This window comes from Haliotis rufescens, unplaced genomic scaffold, assembly GCF_023055435.1.
Source record: "Haliotis rufescens isolate VD_foot unplaced genomic scaffold, xgHalRufe1.0.p SCAF_2, whole genome shotgun sequence".
Lineage (NCBI taxonomy): Eukaryota > Metazoa > Mollusca > Gastropoda > Lepetellida > Haliotidae > Haliotis > Haliotis rufescens.
Genome location: NW_025963890.1, coordinates 45,946,550 through 45,966,823, shown reverse-complemented (window position 1 = coordinate 45,966,823; position 20,274 = coordinate 45,946,550). Strand labels below are relative to the sequence as shown.

General features: G+C 44.8%; 1 protein-coding gene across 1 annotated transcript in view; it reads left to right on the top strand.

Moving 5' to 3' along the window:
• The window catches only part of LOC124142243 (receptor-type tyrosine-protein phosphatase T-like), a 59,228-nt gene that overhangs the window by 11,637 nt on the left and 27,317 nt on the right, over positions 1 to 20,274 (top strand). The window contains exons 5-12 of the mRNA XM_048400053.1: positions 1,236 to 1,505; positions 2,275 to 2,472; positions 4,169 to 4,306; positions 6,139 to 6,276; positions 7,619 to 7,756; positions 17,757 to 17,865; positions 18,501 to 18,542; positions 19,200 to 19,348. Of these exons, the coding sequence (XP_048256010.1) occupies positions 1,236 to 1,505; positions 2,275 to 2,472; positions 4,169 to 4,306; positions 6,139 to 6,276; positions 7,619 to 7,756; positions 17,757 to 17,865; positions 18,501 to 18,542; positions 19,200 to 19,348 (1,182 nt within the window). The remainder of the gene's footprint in view (positions 1 to 1,235; positions 1,506 to 2,274; positions 2,473 to 4,168; positions 4,307 to 6,138; positions 6,277 to 7,618; positions 7,757 to 17,756; positions 17,866 to 18,500; positions 18,543 to 19,199; positions 19,349 to 20,274) is intronic.

Here is a 20,274-nt window from a genome sequence, read left to right as displayed (position 1 = left end):
GGTCGGCTCGGAGTCAGTATACTGTGTCTGAGTGGGGTATTCATGTTAAACTGCGGCATGGTATCTCAGTGAGCTAGCACTATAAATCGGCATCAGTCCGGACTAGTACAAGCAGCCACACACACACATACACGTGCATGCACGTCGCTATATAAGTGCAATAATCTTGGACGCGACGTTAAACCCAATATCACCTCACCTCATGTAGCAATGTTATTTATGTAAATATTTTTTTTTTTTACAATTCAAGACTTGAAATCACTACATCATTGCTCTGTTACCAAGACTGAAAAATGGAAGGATCATTTTTAAGCTATTTTTTATTACCGATTTGTATTTTAATGTATGTTTCAGTAACTTTTATTGGCTATGATACATAAACGGGAAGCTGAAAAAGTATATAGATTATTGTATTCGCTCGGAGTGGAGTCAGAAATTCTATACTCTTCGTGTCTTAGTCGGCTTATGTATCGACGTATTAGAAACTTACCAAGTGGCGTATTGGCATACATCTGGAACTCTTACACACATGTATTCCTTCATTATTAAAAGAATCATAAGGCTGTTTCTGGACTACGATAAGGTATTATGGGTGATGGGTTTAGCACTGTATGTAGAGTTTTCGCCTTAATTTTATGGAATATCCAAGGTCATCTTCCCGAGGCAAGGGAGTTAACTGACTATAAAAGTCCAGTTTCAACCCTTGCCGAACTAGGCTGGTATTATGGAGTTACATTTTGGCTGGACTAACGAGTCTATGCATAGTCCAATCAAAATCGTGCAACGAAATCGAAATCCGGTAGGTAAACTGTCGTGTAGATTTCGGTCGATTGCAGGGTTTACAAAGCATGTACACCGCCAACTCGTTGTCAACAAATATGTTCCAAATCTTTTCATGTTTTTTATCAAGGTGCTCACCCATTTTTGATGCACTTCGCGATGTAAGACCGTTTTATCACACTATAGAACTTGATTATCGATCAGATCGTCTTGACTGGGCGCCGCCATTTTGTTTGATACAAATGCAAGTGATACGAGAGGTGGAATCTGATTGGTCCATAGGAGAGGCTCAGAAGGTCCATGACTCGTAATAACCACTAGTGGCGCTACGATCGAGCTCAGGAATTACAGCCTAGTTCGGTAAGGGTGGAAACTGGACTTTTAAAGTCAGTTAACTCCCTTGCTTCGGGAAGATGATCCAAGGTGGGTCTAAAGGCATTGCTTCTTGTTGGCAGGGCGTAACGTCGCCTTGAAGAAGCGCACCTACCAGAGTTCAACCTGGGGCGGTCCTGACTTTATCAACGGCACCCTAAAGGCCTACAACTTCACGTCCGACCTCGCCGTGGACGGCAGCACAGCCACGGACTTCACAAGGGGGTCGTGCACGGTGACCAACGTGCTGAACACGCCCACGTGCAGAGAAGGGACAACGAACCCGTCTTGGGCCGTGGACCTTGGGCAGCTGTACGACATCTACAGCGTGGTCGTCTACAACAGGGGCGATCGTAAGTAGCAAATATGATAGCCAAGGACGACGATGTTCTATTTTAGAGCGAGATCCACTTTTAAAGACACAAAATTGTAGACATATTCGTAGTCGGATTCCCCACGGGATATAGCCTGTTTAGGCATTGTCTCGTCTATTAATTGTTGAAAATAGCAATTACTTAGAAAGCGGAACGTGGCATTATAACACATGGTACACCATGCCTCAGCTCATCATGGGTGCTCAACTCAGACAGAGCGTGCTGACTCCGAGCCGACCGTTCCTTGTCTTATCCTTTTAGTCCCGAACCTGCAACAAGTACCATTTTTTACGTCTTTTGGAACCACCGACCTTCAGCTTTCTGTATACGTTTTGAGACCCGTGAAGATCCGGGGTAGAAAAGGTCTTCAGCAACACATGCTTGCGGTAAAAGGCGACTGTGCTTGTCGTAAGAGGCGACTAACGGGATGGGGTGGTCAGGCTCTCTGACGTGGTTGATGCATGTCATCGTATCCCAAATGCGTGGATCGATGCTTATGATGTCAATCACTGGACAGTCTGGTCGATTATTTACAGACAGCCGTCATGTAGCTGGAATATTGCTTAGTGTGGCGTTAATCAACAAACAAACATCCAAAAACAAACAAAATATACGTTTTGAGAGTATTATGTAACAGATAACTGTTGATAATTATCTTTTTTGGAGAGGAAGGATCGACGAGACGGACAATGAAATAACAAACGGATAAAAGCAACATGTCCACTGCTTGTGTTTGTGTCGTCCACAGCTGGGTTGACGAACAGACTGGCTGGCTTCTCCCTGCTCACTTCCGGTCCGGAGTACATGGAGATATACCGTGACGTCACCAACAACCCGGCGCTCGTGACGGAAGTGGAGGTCCCCGGGAACCTGACAGCTGACGGCGTCCTTCTCCGTCTCTATGGCTGCCGCATCCTCACTCTGTGTGAGGTCGAGGTGTACGGAGGTAAGGGCACTCTGTTTGAGGTCGAGGTGTACGGAGGTAGGGAATCTCTGTGTGAGGTCGGGGTGTACGGTGGTGGGGGCACTCTGTTTGAGGTCGAGGTGTACGGAGGTAGGGACACTCTGTTTGAGGTCGAGGTGTGCAGAGGTAGGGGCACACTGTGTGAGGTCGAGGTGTACGGAGGTAGGGACACTGTGTGAGGTCGAGGTGTTCGTTTGTAGGGCCACTCTGTGTGAGGTCGAGGTGTACGGAGGTAGGGGCACACTGTGTGAGGTCGAGGTGTTCGTTTGTAGGGCCACTCTGTGTGAGGTCGAGGTGTACGGAGGTGGGGACACTCTGTGTGAAGTCGAGGTGTACGGAGGTAGGGGCACTGTGTGAGGTCGAGGTTGACGATTGTAGGGCCACTCTCTGTGAGGTCGAGGTGTACGGAGGTAGGGGCACTCTGTGTGAGGTCGAGGTGTACGGAGGTGGGGACACTCTGTGTGAGGTCGAGGTGTACGGAGGTAGGGGTACTCTCTGTGAGGTCGAGGTGTACGGAGGTGGGGGCACACTGTGTGAGGTCGAGGTGTACGGAGGTAGGGGCACTGTGTGAGGTCGAGGTGTACGGAGGTAGGGGCACTGTGTGAGGTCGAGGTGTACGGAGGTAGGGGCACTGTGTGAGGTCGAGGTGTACGATTGTAGGGCCACTCTGTGTGAGGTCGAGGTGTACGGAGGTAGGGGCACACTGTGTGAGGTCGAGGTGTACGGAGGTAGGGGTACTCTCTGTGAGGTCGAGGTGTACGGAGGTAGGGCCACTCTGTGTGAGGTCGAGGTGTACGGAGGTAGGGGCACTCTGTGTGAGGTCGAGGTGTACGGAGGTAGGGCTACTCTGTGTGAGGTCGAGGTGTGCGATTGTAGAGCCACTCTGTGTGAGGTCGAGGTGTACGGAGGTGGGGGCACACTGTGTGAGGTCGAGGTGTACGGAGGTAGGGGCACTCTGTGTGAGGTCGAGGTGTACGGAGGTAGGGGTACTCTCTGTGAGGTCGAGGTGTACGGAGGTGGGGGCACACTGTGTGAGGTCGAGGTGTACGGAGGTAGGGGTACTCTGTGTGAGGTCGAGGTGTACGGAGGTAGGGACACTCTGTGTGAGGTCGAGGTGTACGGAGGTGGGGGCACACTGTGTGAGGTCGAGGTGTACGGAGGTAGGGGCACTCTCTGTGAGGTCGAGGTGTACGGAGGTAGGGGTACTCTGTGTGAGGTCGAGGTGTACGGAGGTAGGGGTACTCTGTGTGAGGTCGAGGTGTACGGAGGTGGGGGCACTATGTGTGAGGTCGAGGTGTACTGAGGTGGGGCCACACACTATAGCTAGGAAACATATGCACCCACGAACAGTTAGTAATAGTATCAAGAAAAGCAAATACATTATCAGTCGAGGTTTCAAAACGCAAACGTAGTGTCAATATACGACGGCCGTTCAATACGTTTTGCAATCTTTTGCACTTTTATATTTCAATATAACCTCCATTCACCTCAATACACTTAATGTTAGTTATTATTGCTTAGTTAAATCAACAATAAAATACCTTTTTACAAGCAACAAATAAAGCCCACTGTCAGTAGCAAAAACATCAATAGCGAGTATATAATCAGTAGTAAAACAAACGAACACATACATTGCTGTGTATAACAGAAATATAGCGTCCACCACCGTCTCCCGCAGATTGCCTGGACGAGTTGCACGGCCTGGAGTGTAACAATACCTGCCAGTGTCGGGACGAAGACGAGGCGTGTGGGAAGCTGGACGGCCAGTGTCTGTCTGGGTGCCCTGATGGCTACACAGGGCTCGACTGTACACAATGTAAGTGTGCACCTAACACCTGACCTAGACTGTACACAATGTAAGTGTGGACTTAACACCTGACCTAGACTGTACACAATGTAAGTGTGCACTTAACACCTGAGCTTGACTGTACACAATGTAAGTGTGCACTTAACACCTGAGCTTGACTGTACACAATGTAAGTGTGCACTGAACACCTGACCTAGAATGTACATAATGTAAGTGTGGACTTAACACCTGACCTAGACTGTACACAATGTAAGTGTACACGTAACACCTGACCTAGAATGTACATAATGTAAGTGTGGACTTAACACCTGACCTAGACTGTACACAATGTAAGTGTGCACTTAACACCTGAGCTTGACTGTACACAATTTAAGTGTGGACTTAACACCTGACCTAGACTGTACACAATGTAAGTGTGCACTTAACACCTGAGCTTGACTGTACACAATGTAAGTGTGCACTTAACACCTGAGCTTGACTGTACACAATGTAAGTGTGCACTTAACACCTGACCTTGACTGTACACAATGTAAGTGTGCACTTAACACCTGAGCGTGACTGTACACACTGTAAGTGTGCACTTAACTCCTGACCTTGACTTTACACAGTGTGAGTGTGGACTTAACACAGGAGCTTGACTGAACACAATGTGAGTGTGCACTTAACACCTGAGCGTGACTGTACACAATGTAAGTGTGCACTTAACACCTGACCTTGACTTTACACAGTGTGAGTGTGGACTTAACACAGGAGCTTGACTGAACACAATGTGAGTGTGGACTTAACACAGGAGCTTGACTGTACACAATGTAAGTGTGCACTGAACACCTGAGCTTGACTGCACACAATGTAAGTGTGCACTTAACACCTGACCTTGACTGTACACAATGTAAGTGTGCACTTAACACCTGAGCGTGACTGTACACAATGTGAGTGTTTGACTTAACACAGGACCTAGACTGTACAAAATGTGAGTGTGGACTTAACACAGGACCAAGACTGTACACAATGTGAGTGTGGACTTAACACAGGACCTAGACTGTACACAATGTGAGTGTGGACTTAACACCTGAGCTTGCCTGTACACAATGTGAGTGTGGACTTAACACAGGACCTAGACTGTACACAACGTAAGTGTGGACTTAACACAGGACCTAGACTGTACACAACGTAAGTGTGGACTTAGCAAAGGACCTAGACTGTACACAATGTGAGTGTGGACTTAACACAGGACCTAGACTGTACACAATGTGAGTGTTTGACTTAACACAGGACCTAGACTGTACACAATGTGAGTGTTTGACTTAACACAGGAACTAGACTGTACACAATGTGAGTGTTTGACTTAACACAGGACCTAGACTGTACACAATGTGAGTGTTTGACTTAACACAGGACCTAGACGGTACACATTCTGAGTGTGGACTTAACACAGGACCTACATGTAGACTGTACACAATGTGAGTGTTTGACTTAGCACAGGACCTAGACTGTACACAATGTGAGTATGAACGTAACTCAGCAGCTTGACTGTACATAATCTAAGTGTGGACTTAACTCAAGGTCTTGACAAAGGGGCTTAACAGTTAAAACTGTTAGTGCTCATGTGACACAGGAACGTGACTACCCATAGATCTTAAGTGCGAACTTAACACCAAGACCCGGACGTTCAAACTGTAAGTGTCAAGGTAGCACATGGATGATTGACGTTTTCATGTCTCATGTAATCCGTGACCTTTACATTGGATCCACCAAACCGGCCACCGTCACGTGTTGATTTCCTACCTCATAAACACTCAGAAAAGGCAAAAAGACAACTTACTGACCCTCCCTTGTTCCAGTGTGTCGGAACGGGACGTACGGCCTGGACTGTAACAAGACGTGTAACGACAACTGCCTGGACGACTCATGCCACCCCGTCACCGGGCGCTGCACCGACGGCTGTGAGCCGGGATGGATCGGACCCATGTGCAACAAAGGTAAGCTTTCTGTTCAACTATTCCCACTTGGTTCAGAGGTTGAATTTCAACCTATCAAATCCGCATACTACTGAAAGGCAGGATTGGAGATATATTCACCTTATTATTTTGTTATCATTGACGGCGCGAAGACCGTGACCAGAGTGCCGGTGTACAAAACAACCTTAGCACTACGACCGTCGTAAGTCTATGTAAGGTACAGCAAAGATCGATTTGTACAACGACACCCTGAACGACAAATGTACTATTCTTAGGGCAGAGCATATTTAACCATATTCTCTCCGATGTAGACACCCGTGTCTTGAACGATTAGTTGGTGAAGGAATTATTTGGTTTGTAGGCATTATATGTCTGAATCCATGATCACGTCATTTCGTGTTCTGTGTTTGATTTTGCAATGTTATCCGTGTTAGACGTGTTAGCCATATTAACCGTGTTATCCATGTGAGCCGTGTTAGCAATGTTAGCCGTGTTAGCAATGTTAGCCTTGTTAGCTGTGTTATCCATGTCAACCGTGTTAGCCATGTTAGCCGTGTTAGCCGTGTTAGCCGTGTTAGCAATGTTAGCCGTGTTAGCCGTGTTAGCCATGTTAGCCGTGTTAGCTGTGTTATCCATGTCAACCGTGTTAGCCATGTTAGCCGTGTTAGCTGTGTTATCCATGTCAACCGTGTTAGCCATGTTAGCCGTGTTAGCCGTGTTAGCCGTGTTAGCAATGTTAGCCGTGTTAGCCGTGTTAGCAATGTTAGCCGTGTTAGCCGTGTTAGCAATGTTAGCCGTGTTGGCCATGTTAGCCGTGTTGGCCATGTTAGCCGTGTTAGCCGCATTAGCCATGTTAGCAATGTTAGCCGTGTTAGCAATGTTAGCCATGTTAGCAATGTTAGCCATGTTAGCAATGTTAGCCATGTTAGCAATGTTAGCCGTGTTAGCCGTGTTAGCCGTGTTAGCCGTGTTAGCCATGTTAGCCGTGTTAGCCGTGTTAGCCGTATTAGCAATGTTAGCCCTGTTAGCCATGTTAGCCATGTTAGCCATGTTAGCAATGTTAGCCGTGTTGGCCATGTTAGCCGTGTTGGCCATGTTAGCCGTGTTAGCCGCGTTAGCCATGTTAGCAATGTTAGCCGTGTTAGCAATGTTAGCCATGTTAGCAATGTTAGCCATGTTAGCAATGTTAGCCGTGTTAGCCGTGTTAGCCGTGTTAGCCGTGGTAGCCGTGGTAGCCGTGTTAGCCATGTTAGCCGTATTAGCAATGTTAGCCCTGTTAGCCATGTTAGCCATGTTATCCATGTTAGCCATGTTAGCCGTGCTATCACTCATCATCACTACAACCTCCCATGCTTCTCCACAGCCTGCTCAGAGGGGTGGTATGGCCCTCAGTGTGAACTCCCCTGTAACCGGAACTGTCACCATCAGCTGTGCTACGCCCACAACGGCAGCTGTAGTCACGGGTGTTCAGCGGGCTGGATGGGCGTCAGCTGTCACAGAGGTGAGTACACCTAGCAGATAAACATACTGTTTTGAAATCGGAGGCAGTCTAACTAAAGAACTGCTTTGAGAGGCATTAAGAGTGAGTGAGTATGATTTTACGCCTCTTTTATCAACATTCCCGCAATATCACGGCGGGGGACACCAGAAATGGGCTTCACACATTGTACCCATGTCGGGAATCGAGCCCGTGTCTTCGGCGTGACGAGCTAACGCTTCAACCACTAGGCTACCCGACCGCCCAGATGCATTTAGAAGTTGGAGTACAAAGTAAGGACAACATATATGGATGAACAACTTTTTGTACAATAAGAGGGAACTTCGTTCGGTATAGATTATAACACCGTTATCAAGCAAGTGATGTTCAGAGTAAGGTTGACAAGCACATATACAGGTATGTTAATACAGTAGAGAACATGTAGATTAGGATGTTGTTAGGCTAGGGAAGCCTGTTTGTACACAAATGGGTGAAAAACGGTAAAACGTCTTAACAGGGGAAGCCAGTAGAAAAACAAACAAAGCCTACACCGAAACGTCGCTCCTAATAATAAATAAAGTAGTTGTTCATCCATATCCAATCCTTACTTAGTCTAACTAAAGATTAGGTATCTAGTTAATGTTTGGAATTAACTTTTGCATATAAACATTAACAACGGAACAATGCTGAAGTATAGTGAATACCACCATTGGTAGGTGACGACATGTCGACATTGTACGATATAAAAGAGTCTTAGAGGCTTCACGTTGGGTAGAGTGTGTTATACCTTATTATGTGCATTCTAAAATAGATTTCGTCAAGTTTGATAAGTTGGAGTACCGATATCGAACGTTTACATTTCTATGAGGCAGCCATTGTTACATGCATCGACTGGGTAGTGTTACTATAGATTGAGTGAGTTGGGTTTAACGCCGCTTTTAACAGTATTCCAGTTATATCTCAACTTGTCAGCTTAATGTGGGAGTAAAGCCCGAAGTGATGCAGGTCTCAGACATTTACCACTTCGGTGAAACCCACGAGCACGGGTATGGTGCTGACAAACCTAGAAACATAATCGGGGTGAACTGGGATTCGAACCCACAATCATAGGTTTCTGGCTTGCCCAAGGGACGCAACTCTGCTCAGCGAATCGCGGCGCCTTAGACGACTGTGCCACCCGTTCCCCCTATTACTGTGCCACCCGTGCCCCCTATTACTTTAGAGTTTATATTTACTGAAATCATTACACAACACGGCATTAAAGTATACCACACATCGGACAAGGCCATCGGAACAGGTCCAAACTCCATACAAAAATCTCTAAACATTTCGTAAACCTCAATGGAAATATGTTGGTAGGTACTCTTGTCAGGAAATGTAAATGATGTTTAACTGTTTCCAAAGGCCTCATCCTCCCAGAACAAATGACAGCTGTGTCTTAACATTGGATATAGTTTATGAAACAGTAACTGGAGTTACGGTGAATTTAGACCATTCAAACCTGGATTCAGATGCTGGAGCAGCATAGTCTTTATAATTGTTCTTGTCCAAATCAGAGTTCTAAGTTTATTGCGCTTTCAAGAGTTACGTCCAATTTCATGCGATCTGAAAGGTATTATTATAATGTGTTTCATGTTAGTACTTCTACATGTCCATGATTGCTGAAATATCTAAACATCACACTCAATCGGTAGATAGACAATACAAAACTTACTCATCATCAATATTTTCTCAATACATATATAAAGGAAAAGCAAACCTCAATAATAATCTTGTGGTCTGGCTCGCTGACTTGGTTGATGCAAGTCATCGTATACCAATTGCGTAGATCGATGCTCATGATGTCAATCACTTGGTTGACTGGTCCAGACTCGATTACTTACACACCGCCGTATAGCTGGAATAGTGCTGAGTGCGACGATAACAAACAAACAAACAAACAACCAAACATTAATCATAAAGACTTTGAAAGCTTGGAAACTTTTATTTGGGTCAGACAGGCTTAAATAGAATTCGCAGTGTCTCAATGAAACAGTAGGCATGTCTTGCGGGAAACAGAACAAAACATTCTGGATGCTTTCCTAACATCAACTGTATATAGCGAATTTTTACAGAGAAATGTTGTTAGCCTTGATCCTGTTTGCCTGAAAGGTCCGTCATATGATCTCTTACTTCAGAGAGCTTCTTTTCCGTATCAGTGATTCCTTCATCCCTACATTTGGTTATCCGGCCAACTATACAGGGAATGGCGGGCACGGGTGGCCCAGTCGTCTAAGGCGCCGCGATTCGCTGTGCAGAGTTCGGTACCTTGGGCATGCCAGAAACCTATGATTGTGGGTTCGAATCCCGGTTCACCCCAATTATGTTTCTAGGTTTGTCAGCACCATACCCGTGCTCGTGGGTTTCACCGAAGTGGTAAACGTCTGAGACCTGCATCACTTCGGGCTTTCCTCCCACATTAAGCTGACTCGCCGTGATATAACTGGAATACTGTTAAAAGCGGCGTTAAACCAAACTCACTCACTCACTCGTTGTATAACGTCCTGTCACGTATGGAATACTGTAAGGGACAGCCTCGCGATCTCGCTTTTTTCGCACTTTTGGCATATTTAGCTCGTTTCCAAAGGTCGAGATCGCGAGAATGCGAGATCGCGAGAATGTCCCTTACATTATTCCATAATCACCCGATCCTGTGTATAGCGCGCACAGGTAAAACGATCGGGCGAATTTGAGCAACCTTAGTGGCGGAGTGTAGGTGGATGGAAGGCCGTGTTTCCGGGATGGGATGTGGCATAGATGGTAAATCCTTGGACAATTGGTTTTCTTCTTAAATATGCCTCATCCTGATAGAATGGAATGATAATGTGACTGTTAACCTTCAGGCGCTTGATAGGCAGCTGGGATCGTCTACTCCCCAGGGAGCTGAGAATAAAAATCGAGGGTACATTGATTGATCCATTAGTGGGGTAATAATGGTGGACAGACTCACTGACTTGGTTGTTGAATGTCATCGTACCCCAAATGCGTAGATCGATGCTTATGATATCAATCACTGGATTGCCTGGTTCAGACTCGATTATTAACAGACCGCCGTCATATAGCTGGAATATTGCTGAGTGCGACGATAACAAACAAACAAAACAAAACAAAAAACGTAAAACAATCTTTTTTTAACGGCAGATTTAGTAGAATATACTTCAATAATATCAGATTATAATTGTAAATGTATATAAAAAAGGGTGATTGATAAGATCAGCCTAGCTTGGTGAACGACGTGTCTTCAGTACAACCGGTCTCTGGTTGATCTGGATCTGTGGCTGTCGTGGGTCTGCATACAGACAAACCTGGTGGATCCTCTTCACACAAACCGCCCTACCTTCCTCTCCAGTCATGCTGGATGAGCCCCATGCATAAATTGTACGTTTAGTTTATGGTGATGAGATCTCCCGCATTGTGTATGCATATTATCACGATATTATCACACGTTTCCACAAAGCCCTGACCATGTGCCTGACCTCCGTAATCCCCCGTGTAACCCCCCTGCGAATACATCAACGCTGTAAATGTGGTATAATTGTCCAATGACACAATCTACCATCTATCGTTAATCATGGACACAATGAATGTAATCCACGTAAGGATATTTATTACAACGTACCTTTTCCTGCCGCCGCTTCCAGGTGAGGTGAGGTGAGGTGAAATGGGGTTTAACGTCGCGTCCAAGATTATTGCACTTATATAGCGACGTGCATGCATGTGCGTCTGTGTGTACTTGTCCGGACTGATGCCGATTTACATTGCTAGCTCACTGAGATACCATGCCGAAGTTTAACATAAATACCCCACTCAGACACAGTATACTGACTCCGAGCCGACCAGTCCCTGTTTTAGCCCCTTAATGCCGAGCGCTAGACAGGGTAACAACAAGTACCATCTTTTAACCTCTTTTGGTATGACGTGGCCTGGGATCGAACCCCGGACCTTCCGCTCTCCCGGCGGACGCTCTACCACTAGACCACGGAGGCGGTCTCCGTTTCGAGGTATTGTATGACCACATACAACGTATTCTTCCTAAAATACGCTGCTATGTATTCAGTCATATTTAGAGGTACAGTGAGCTCGATTTCTGGGTCCCATCAGTGGTATATCGTCCCCACTTTGTAGGATGAGCGATGCATGGCATATAGGGTTGTTGCTAGACCTGTTTATGAGGGTACTAGCGCTCTCTATAGTACTGTACAGTGTGGTGTCTACAGCTCTCCATATTACGGCACAATGTGGCGTCTATCACTATTCATATTACTGTATAGTGGGGTGTCTACCGCTCTTCATATTACTGTACAGTGTGGTGTCTATCACAATTCATATTACTGTATAGTGGGGTGTCTATCACTATTCATATTACTGTGTAGTGGGGTGTCCACCGCTATTCATATTACTGCATAATGAGGTGTCTATCACTATTCATATTACTGTGTAGTGGGGTGTCCACCGCTATTCATATTACTGCATAATGAGGTGTCTATCACTATTCATATTACTGTATAGTGTGGTGTCTACAGCTATTCATATTACTCCACAACGTGGTGTCTATCACTATTCATATTACTGTATAGTGTGGTGTCTATCACTATTCATATTACTGTGTAGTGGGGTGTCCACTGCTATTCATATTACTGCACAACGTGGTGTCTATCACTATTCATATTACTGTATAGTGTGGTGTCTATCACTATTCATATTACTGTATAGTGTGGTGTCTACCGCTCTTCATATTACTGTACAGTGTGGTGTCTATCACAATTCATATTACTGTATAGTGGGGTGTCTATCACTATTCATATTACTGTATAGTGTGGTGTCTACAGCTATTCATATAACTGCACAACGTGGTGTCTATCACTATTCATATTACTGTAGAGTGTGGTGTCTACAGCTATTCATATTACTGTATAGTGTGGTGTCTACGGATATTCACATTACTGCACAACGTGGTGTCTATCACTATTCATATTACTGTACAGTGTGGGGTCTATCACTATTCACATACAGTTCTGACGTGAGATTTAAAAAAACCCATTTATTTTCATGACATATAAAAAAATACTAAAAGTCTTTTACTGCCACATTATATACGGTGGCCGAGAGGGAACATCGCTTTATCGACTTCAAATACGGAGGCGACATTGCGAGAAAGCAATAACACGAGTCGAGAAAGCAATAACACGAGTCGAGAAAGCAATAACACGAGTCGAGAAAGCAATAACACGAGTCGAGACCGCCATATTATTTCGCGAGAAACCGATAGAACGATAAACCGATAACCTGATAACGCCAAAAAGCGATATTTCGCATACAATCTGCGAATGATCGAGTGCATAACCTGGGGCGGCTCTGTCGCCATTTGCAACTGTGAGAATTGTTTGAAAACTTATCTAAAAATAAGTCATTCCAAACAAGGTGAGGTTCAACAATAATTATTTATTGTTAATTGTTGCTTTACTTATATTCTTATGTTCGAATGGAAAAGATGACAAATGGGCTCCTATCTGGATGTCATGTTTGTAATCAAAACTTTTATTCATGCATAAAATCACCCAGGGACAATGCGTGTTCGCGTAAATAAAAAAAACACGTAAAAAATTAACCAAGCCAATGCTATATCAATCGGCCCAGAGGCTATCTGTAGAACCACTGCGTCGAGTGTATGTGCAGTGTGTTGAGAAGAGAAGCAACCCTGCACAATCTTTCCCTTGGATGAAGTTGACTGGCCTAAAAAGTGAAACTGAAGGCTTTCTGTTTGTTGCTCAGGACCAGTCACTTCTCACTCGAAACCGCCAATATGTTACTTTGCTTCAAAATGTAAATATGAAATGTAGAATATGCAAATAAATTAATGAGACTGTCCAACACATTGTCAGTGGATGCGTAGCTTTGGCATAAACACAGTATCTTAAGCGACATAGTGGAGTGGCTCGATCCTTCGAGTACCGTATTTTACCACGCTTGTCTTTTGACTCCACGGAACGACCACGAATATGAAGAGGGTGTCATGGAAAAAGATAGATAAAAAATTCTTTGGAATTGGCCCCTATACAACCTAAGCCCTATTCAGGTCAACAAACCTTTTCTTTCCCTTTTTGATAAATCCAATGAAATCATTTATATTATTGAATTTTCTGTCCCTTTTGACACTAATATGATCGACAAGATTCAGGGAAAGCATGGCAAATATGTGGACCTCGCTTTCGAAATGTCACGCTTGCATCCCAAGTACAAAGTTGTCCGACTCCCCATTGTTCTTGAGATGGTACCCCCCAATCTGTTGTCTGACATTGGGATAGTACCCGGGTGTGTTGCCTTGGAATACAGCCCATCTAACAATTTCGGTAACGCAGAGGGCTTCAGTGTTTGGTGAAAAGAGGCATATTTCAAACAAAGTCACTTGGTCATGAAGTGAGTGAGTGAGTATGATTTTACGCCGCTTTTAGCAATATTCCAACAATATCGCGGCGGGGGACACCAGAAATGGGCTTCACACATTGTACCCATGTCGGGAATCGAACCCGGGTCTTCGGCGTGACGACTTGGTCATGAAGACTACATGTACTTCAGCTATGTACTATGTCCTTGTGCAACATGTACTTCAGCTATGTACTATGTACTTGTGCAGCATGTACTTCAGCTATGTACTATGTACTTGTGCAGCATGTACTTCAGCTATGTACTATGTACTTGTGCAACATGTACTTCAGCTATGTACTATGTACTTGTGCAACATGTACTTCAGCTATGTACTATGTACTTGTGCAACATGTACTTCAGCTATGTACTATGTACTTGTGCAACATGTACTTCAGCTATGTACTATGTCCTTGTGCAACATGTACTTCAGCTATGTACTATGTACTTGTGCAACATGTACTTCAGCTATGTACTATGTACTTGTGCAACATGTACTTCAGCTATGTACTATGTACTTGTGCAACATGTACTTCAGCGTGGTGACAGAATCAGTGGCTCAGAAACCCCGAGGAGCCAAGCTGCCGAACACGGTCCAGATCCAAATACTCTCTGCGACCAGGGGCACTCGGGTAGCCTAGTGGTTTCAGCGTTCGCTCGTCACGCCGAACCGAGTTCGATTCCAGAAATGGGTACAATGTGTGAAGCCCATTTCTGGTGTTCCCCGCCGTGATATTGCTAGGATATTGCCACAAGTGGCGTAAAACAAAACACACTCAGCACTCACTCTCCGCGACCAATGTTGCTTAACTGTAGACGATGTGCGCTGTGCACAGGACCACGTGCCGCCACGATTGTTGTTAAAATGTTGCTATAATGAATAAAATATTGTTACATTAATTGACAACTGAAGACAAAATGTGCAGCTGAAGTCAACATACCATGGGCCATGATGAATAGTTGCAGCTGAAGACACATTCCATAGATGTGCAACTTAAGACAAAATGTCGTGGTGATATGTGCAGCTGAAGTCAACACACCATGGTGAATAGTTGCAGCTGAAGACACATTCCATAGATGTGCAACTGAAGACACAATGTCGTAGTGATATGTACAGCTGAAGTCAACACACCATGGTGAATAGTTGCAGCTGAAGACACATTCCATAGATGAGCAACCTAAGACAAAATGTCGTGGTGATATGTGCAGCTGAAGACAAAATGCCATGGGGGTGTTTGCAGCTGAAGGCAAAATGTCGTTGTGATATGTGCAGCTGAAGACAAAATACCAAGGGGGTATGTGCAAATAAAGACAAAATGCCTTGATTTGAGCTACTGAAGACATAAATGCCGTAATATGTGCTACTGAAGACAAAATGCCGTGATATGTGCAACTGAAGACAAAATGCCTTGATATGTGCTACTGAAGACAAAATGCCGTGATATGTGCAACTGAAGACAAAATGCCGTGATATGTGAAACTGAAGACAAAATGCCGCGGGGAACGCAAATGTACTAGAAAGGACCATTATAAACTATTACTAAATAACATATCGAGTGCAGTTAGTGTACTTTGTCTCAGCGAGCTTGTTAATCAGCATCTTGTCAACACAATATTAATAGTCTCGTGAGGGCAGGACAAACTTTAGTCAAGCTTGAAACTAGAAGATCAGATAAGCTCAAATGCTCATAAAACATTTCCATGCTATTGTCGTCATTCAGTCGGGAATTGGGCGGAGTCGGAGTTTCACGATGATAGAAACGTCAGTATTGTTTGTCGTTTTATTGCGCATTAATGGGTATAAATGTGAAGTCAATACGACCCGCTATGGTGTAAACATCAAGTATTGTATACGAATGTCGTGCTCTGACAAGTCCATGCATCTGGGATGTCAGACGCTTCCTGCAGCCAGCAGGCTTAAGGTTCTCGATGATTTACACCAGCAACAATAGAACCGTGCACCCTGAGATGATCACGTCAGATAAACGTCTCGCGAGATCTCGTCTGATCCACCTGGCGGTACATGTGCCAAATGACAAGCGATTGATAAATCAGTTATGAATAACGTCTACACTTTTTGCTGTTGAAAACAAGTTTCATGCAGATGATATTTAAAGTCCTGCTTGGTCATATTTATGAGAAGGGTGAAGGTCACGCGGTTGACGTAAATCAGGAGATTTTTTACTGAAATACTGTCAGGGGTTTTATTCTGACTTTTGATATTCCTTGACAGACCCGGTTCTCGGTAATCCAGGCTCGGTGAAAGGCGCATTTATGATTGCCATCGGTTGTCAAGACAAGTGGCGTGATACGATCTGAACGCCCGTACCAGACTCGGTTACCTTCTGGTATAGGCTGTATATTTCCGATGCTCTAATGTGTGAGGTGAAATGGTGTTTAACGTCGCGTCCAAGATTGCACTTATATAGCGACTGCATGTACGTGTGTCTGTTCGTGTGGCCGTTTGTACTAGTCCGGACTGATGCCGATTTAAAGTGCTAGCTCACTGAGATACCATGCCGCAGTTTAACATGAATACCCCACTCAGACACAGTATACTGACTCCGAGCCGACCAGTCCTTGTTTTAGCCCCTTAATTAACTGAGTTGATTGCACGTCTACCAAGATGGTAGTTGATGGTAGTTGATGATACTTTCAGTCACTGGTGTGACGTGGTCCACTGAATCAATATTCAATTTCAGTTTGCTCTTGCAACTACGATAGAGTGACATTGATAATAAGATACTGTCACCTCACTATCCATGACTGTCGTTTGATATCGTTCTCCCCTTCGTCCTTCTGTCAAGTGGGAAGAAGTCTCCATCACCCCATGCGTGTCGTGAGCGCCGACAAAATCAGGGATCGATTGCTTTTGGTCACTGGTTTGTCAGGCCCAGTATCGATTATCTACAGGTCGCTGCGATTCACCTGTAATACTGCTGATTGTAGCATTAAACAATGTTTGGACGTTATAAATGCATAGAACTCCATATTCTATAAGAATATATTCATAAGATATCATGTCGAGTGTTACGCAGACACATACCCACATATCAGGAAACAGCATTACTACTGACCCGTGAAGATTCCTGGGTAGAATAGGTCTTCAGCAACCCATACTCGCCTTAAAAGGCGACCATGCTTGTCGTAAAAGGCGACTAACGGGATCGGGTGGTCAGGCTCGCTGACTTTGTTGATACATGTCATCGATCCCAATTGCGTAGATCGATGCTCATGATGTCAATCACTGGATTGTCTGGTCCAGACTCGATTATTTACAGACCGCCGTCATATAGCTGGGATATTGCTGAGTGCGGCGTAAAACAATAAACCAACCAACCAACCAGTATCTGCTATGACAAGGACTCCTGTCACAGAACATTTCATAGTATGTCAAAGTTTGTGTGTTTGTTGTTTTACGCCGCACTCAGCAATATTCCAACTGTATGACGGCGGTTGATCGAAAATGATAGTATTTGGCCATGAAACAAAGATGTAATGCATTTACCATATTGTCTGTGATAAGATGTTTTTCCCCATCAGATTGCTCTGTCTATTCCAGCTATTATAGGTCTGCCCTTCTTCGAAGAACGGAGTATCCTGATTGGAGCTTTGGTTGGAGCATTCATCTTTGTCATCGGCCTGATCATCGTCATCATCTTCCTCAAACGGTCAGTTTAACTGGTATACAGTTCAGCACACACTGGGGCAACGTGTACATCGTGACTTGGCTATACTATTTCAGCATACCGTGATTGTCTTGTCACATGTTGTAGATGTAGCATGGGGTAAACTGTTTGGTACAAACCAGAAAGCACGTGCTGCACAGTTATCCATGCGCCGCAATTCGCTTTCCCCTAAACGATCAGGGTTAAATAATCACAGGTTCGAAACCATTCGCTCCGTTCATGTGTTTTGTTTAGTGTTTAACGCCGCACTCAGCAATATTCCATCTATATGACGGCGGTCTGTTAATAATCGAGTCTGGACCAGACAATCCAGTGATTGACATCATGAGCATCGATCCCCGCAATTGGGATACGGTGACATGCATCAACCAAGTCAGCGAGTCTGACCACCAGATCCCGTTAGTCGCCTTTTACGACAAGCATAGTCACCTCTCACGGCAAGTATGGGTTGCTGAAGACCTATTCTGACCCGGTATCTTCACGGGTCGCTCCGTTTATGACCATTGCTATGTTAGCACGTTGGGTACCTAAACTTGAAAAACGTTAGTATAATTCAAAGCAGGTATAGACACAATTCACTATTACCTGTCCTGATAACTGTTTCCCCTCTGTTCCAGTCGACACAAGCCTGTGTACTCCTGTCGCGAGGCTGAAAGGAGGTATGTACGACGGTTCCCGGGTTACCTGCATATCCACAATCAGTCACCACGTCACGTAGCTCTGGACCCTTCGTCTCTGACAACCATCGCCAGTGTAGATATTTGATGGACGTGCCGGTTTATATCGCCCGCCACGAAGTGGAAGGCGAATGTAGCAGTGAATGCCGTCCGTCCTTCTTTCCACCCCTTCGTCTTTCCCGCCCGTCCGTCACGTTTCGTTTCCAGAGCAGAACTAAAATTATATTTTCCAAACTTGGCACATAGACAGGTCTAGTGGTGAACTGGTGCCTTTTGATTGTTAAGGATTTTTGAAAAAAAATTTTTTTTCGAGTTTCCATTGCAACGACTAAAAATGGCGGTAGGGAGGATATGGATGGATGATGCCTTGCACTCAACCGGACATGCAGGGGATATGAGTATTTCAAGCTTGTTTCATATTTAGTAAATTGTGATTTTTTTTAAGAGTGATCATCACCTTAGCAAAAAATATCACTTACCCTTTCCGCTTAATGCATCTAATTTGGGGATGCTATTTGTGTATGAAGCGTGATCGCAAAAGCTCAGTCACCTCATTGGTACTTTTGTTTTCGTCCTCAAGCCTCGTTTTTGTTACCTCCTCGATCCTCACCCAAGCAAAAGTGAACGTTTCTTCCACAGGAGAAAAGGACCCGAGCATCCGACGGAAGCGACCAAAGCTCCGGAAATTAGCCCAACACCCATTGTGGGCATGACGTCATCACCGGTTGTAGTCAGAAGGAGCGCGAGGTTGTTGAGGTCGCGACTGGATATGTCTTACGTGGAGGATGGTAAGAAGCATGTCAAAAGTTGGACTACACCCAGTGAAGAAATGTAAAAACTCCATGAAGATGTGAACACACAATGCCATTTAGAAAGTGGTCAAATGTCACAAATGTTTTATTTGGGATAACGCTTTCTTAGTAAAGTACAGGGACGGTGGGGAAGCCTAGTGGTTAAAGCGTTCGCTCGTCTCGCCGAAGACCCGGGTTCGATTCCGTATATGGGTACAATTTGTGAAACCAATTTGCGGTGTTCCCTCGCCGTGATATTGCTGGAATTTTGCTAAAAGCGGCGTAAAACCATACTCACTCATTCACTCACTAGTAAAGTACAGATTCTGTTTTGGGTTGATTACCATCCAGGATTCGAACCCACGCTACCAGAGTGAGGAACCTTATCGCCAGCACCCAAAGTCAGCACAAAATATCTAACCCACTTAGTCACCTAGGCTTCCACAAAACAAAAGTCCGACAACTTGTAGTCTAGATCAGTATTTTGTGTACCCCTCTGAGAAATAGAAATTAGCACGTCTCCCATGGCCGAAGGTATGATTGGTTGGTTGGTTGGTTTGCTGTTTTACGCCGCACTCAGCAATATTCCATCTATATGACGGCGGTCTGTAAATAATCGAGTCTGGACCAGACAATCCAGTGATTACTATCATGAGCATCGATCCCCGCAATTGGGATCGATGACATGCATCAACCAAGTCAGCGAGCCTGACCATCCCATCCCGTTTGTCGCCTTTTACGACAAGCATAGTCACCTTTTACGGCAAGCATGGGTTGCTGAAGACCTATTCTAACCCAGAATCTTCACGGATCCCAAATATAACATTTCTTCCATTAAGTTGGTCCTGAAAGTAAGTCCTTTCAACTGATGCACCAATATTCGGTTTTAGTCTTTGTACTCAGAGCGGCGACTGGTCTAGAGT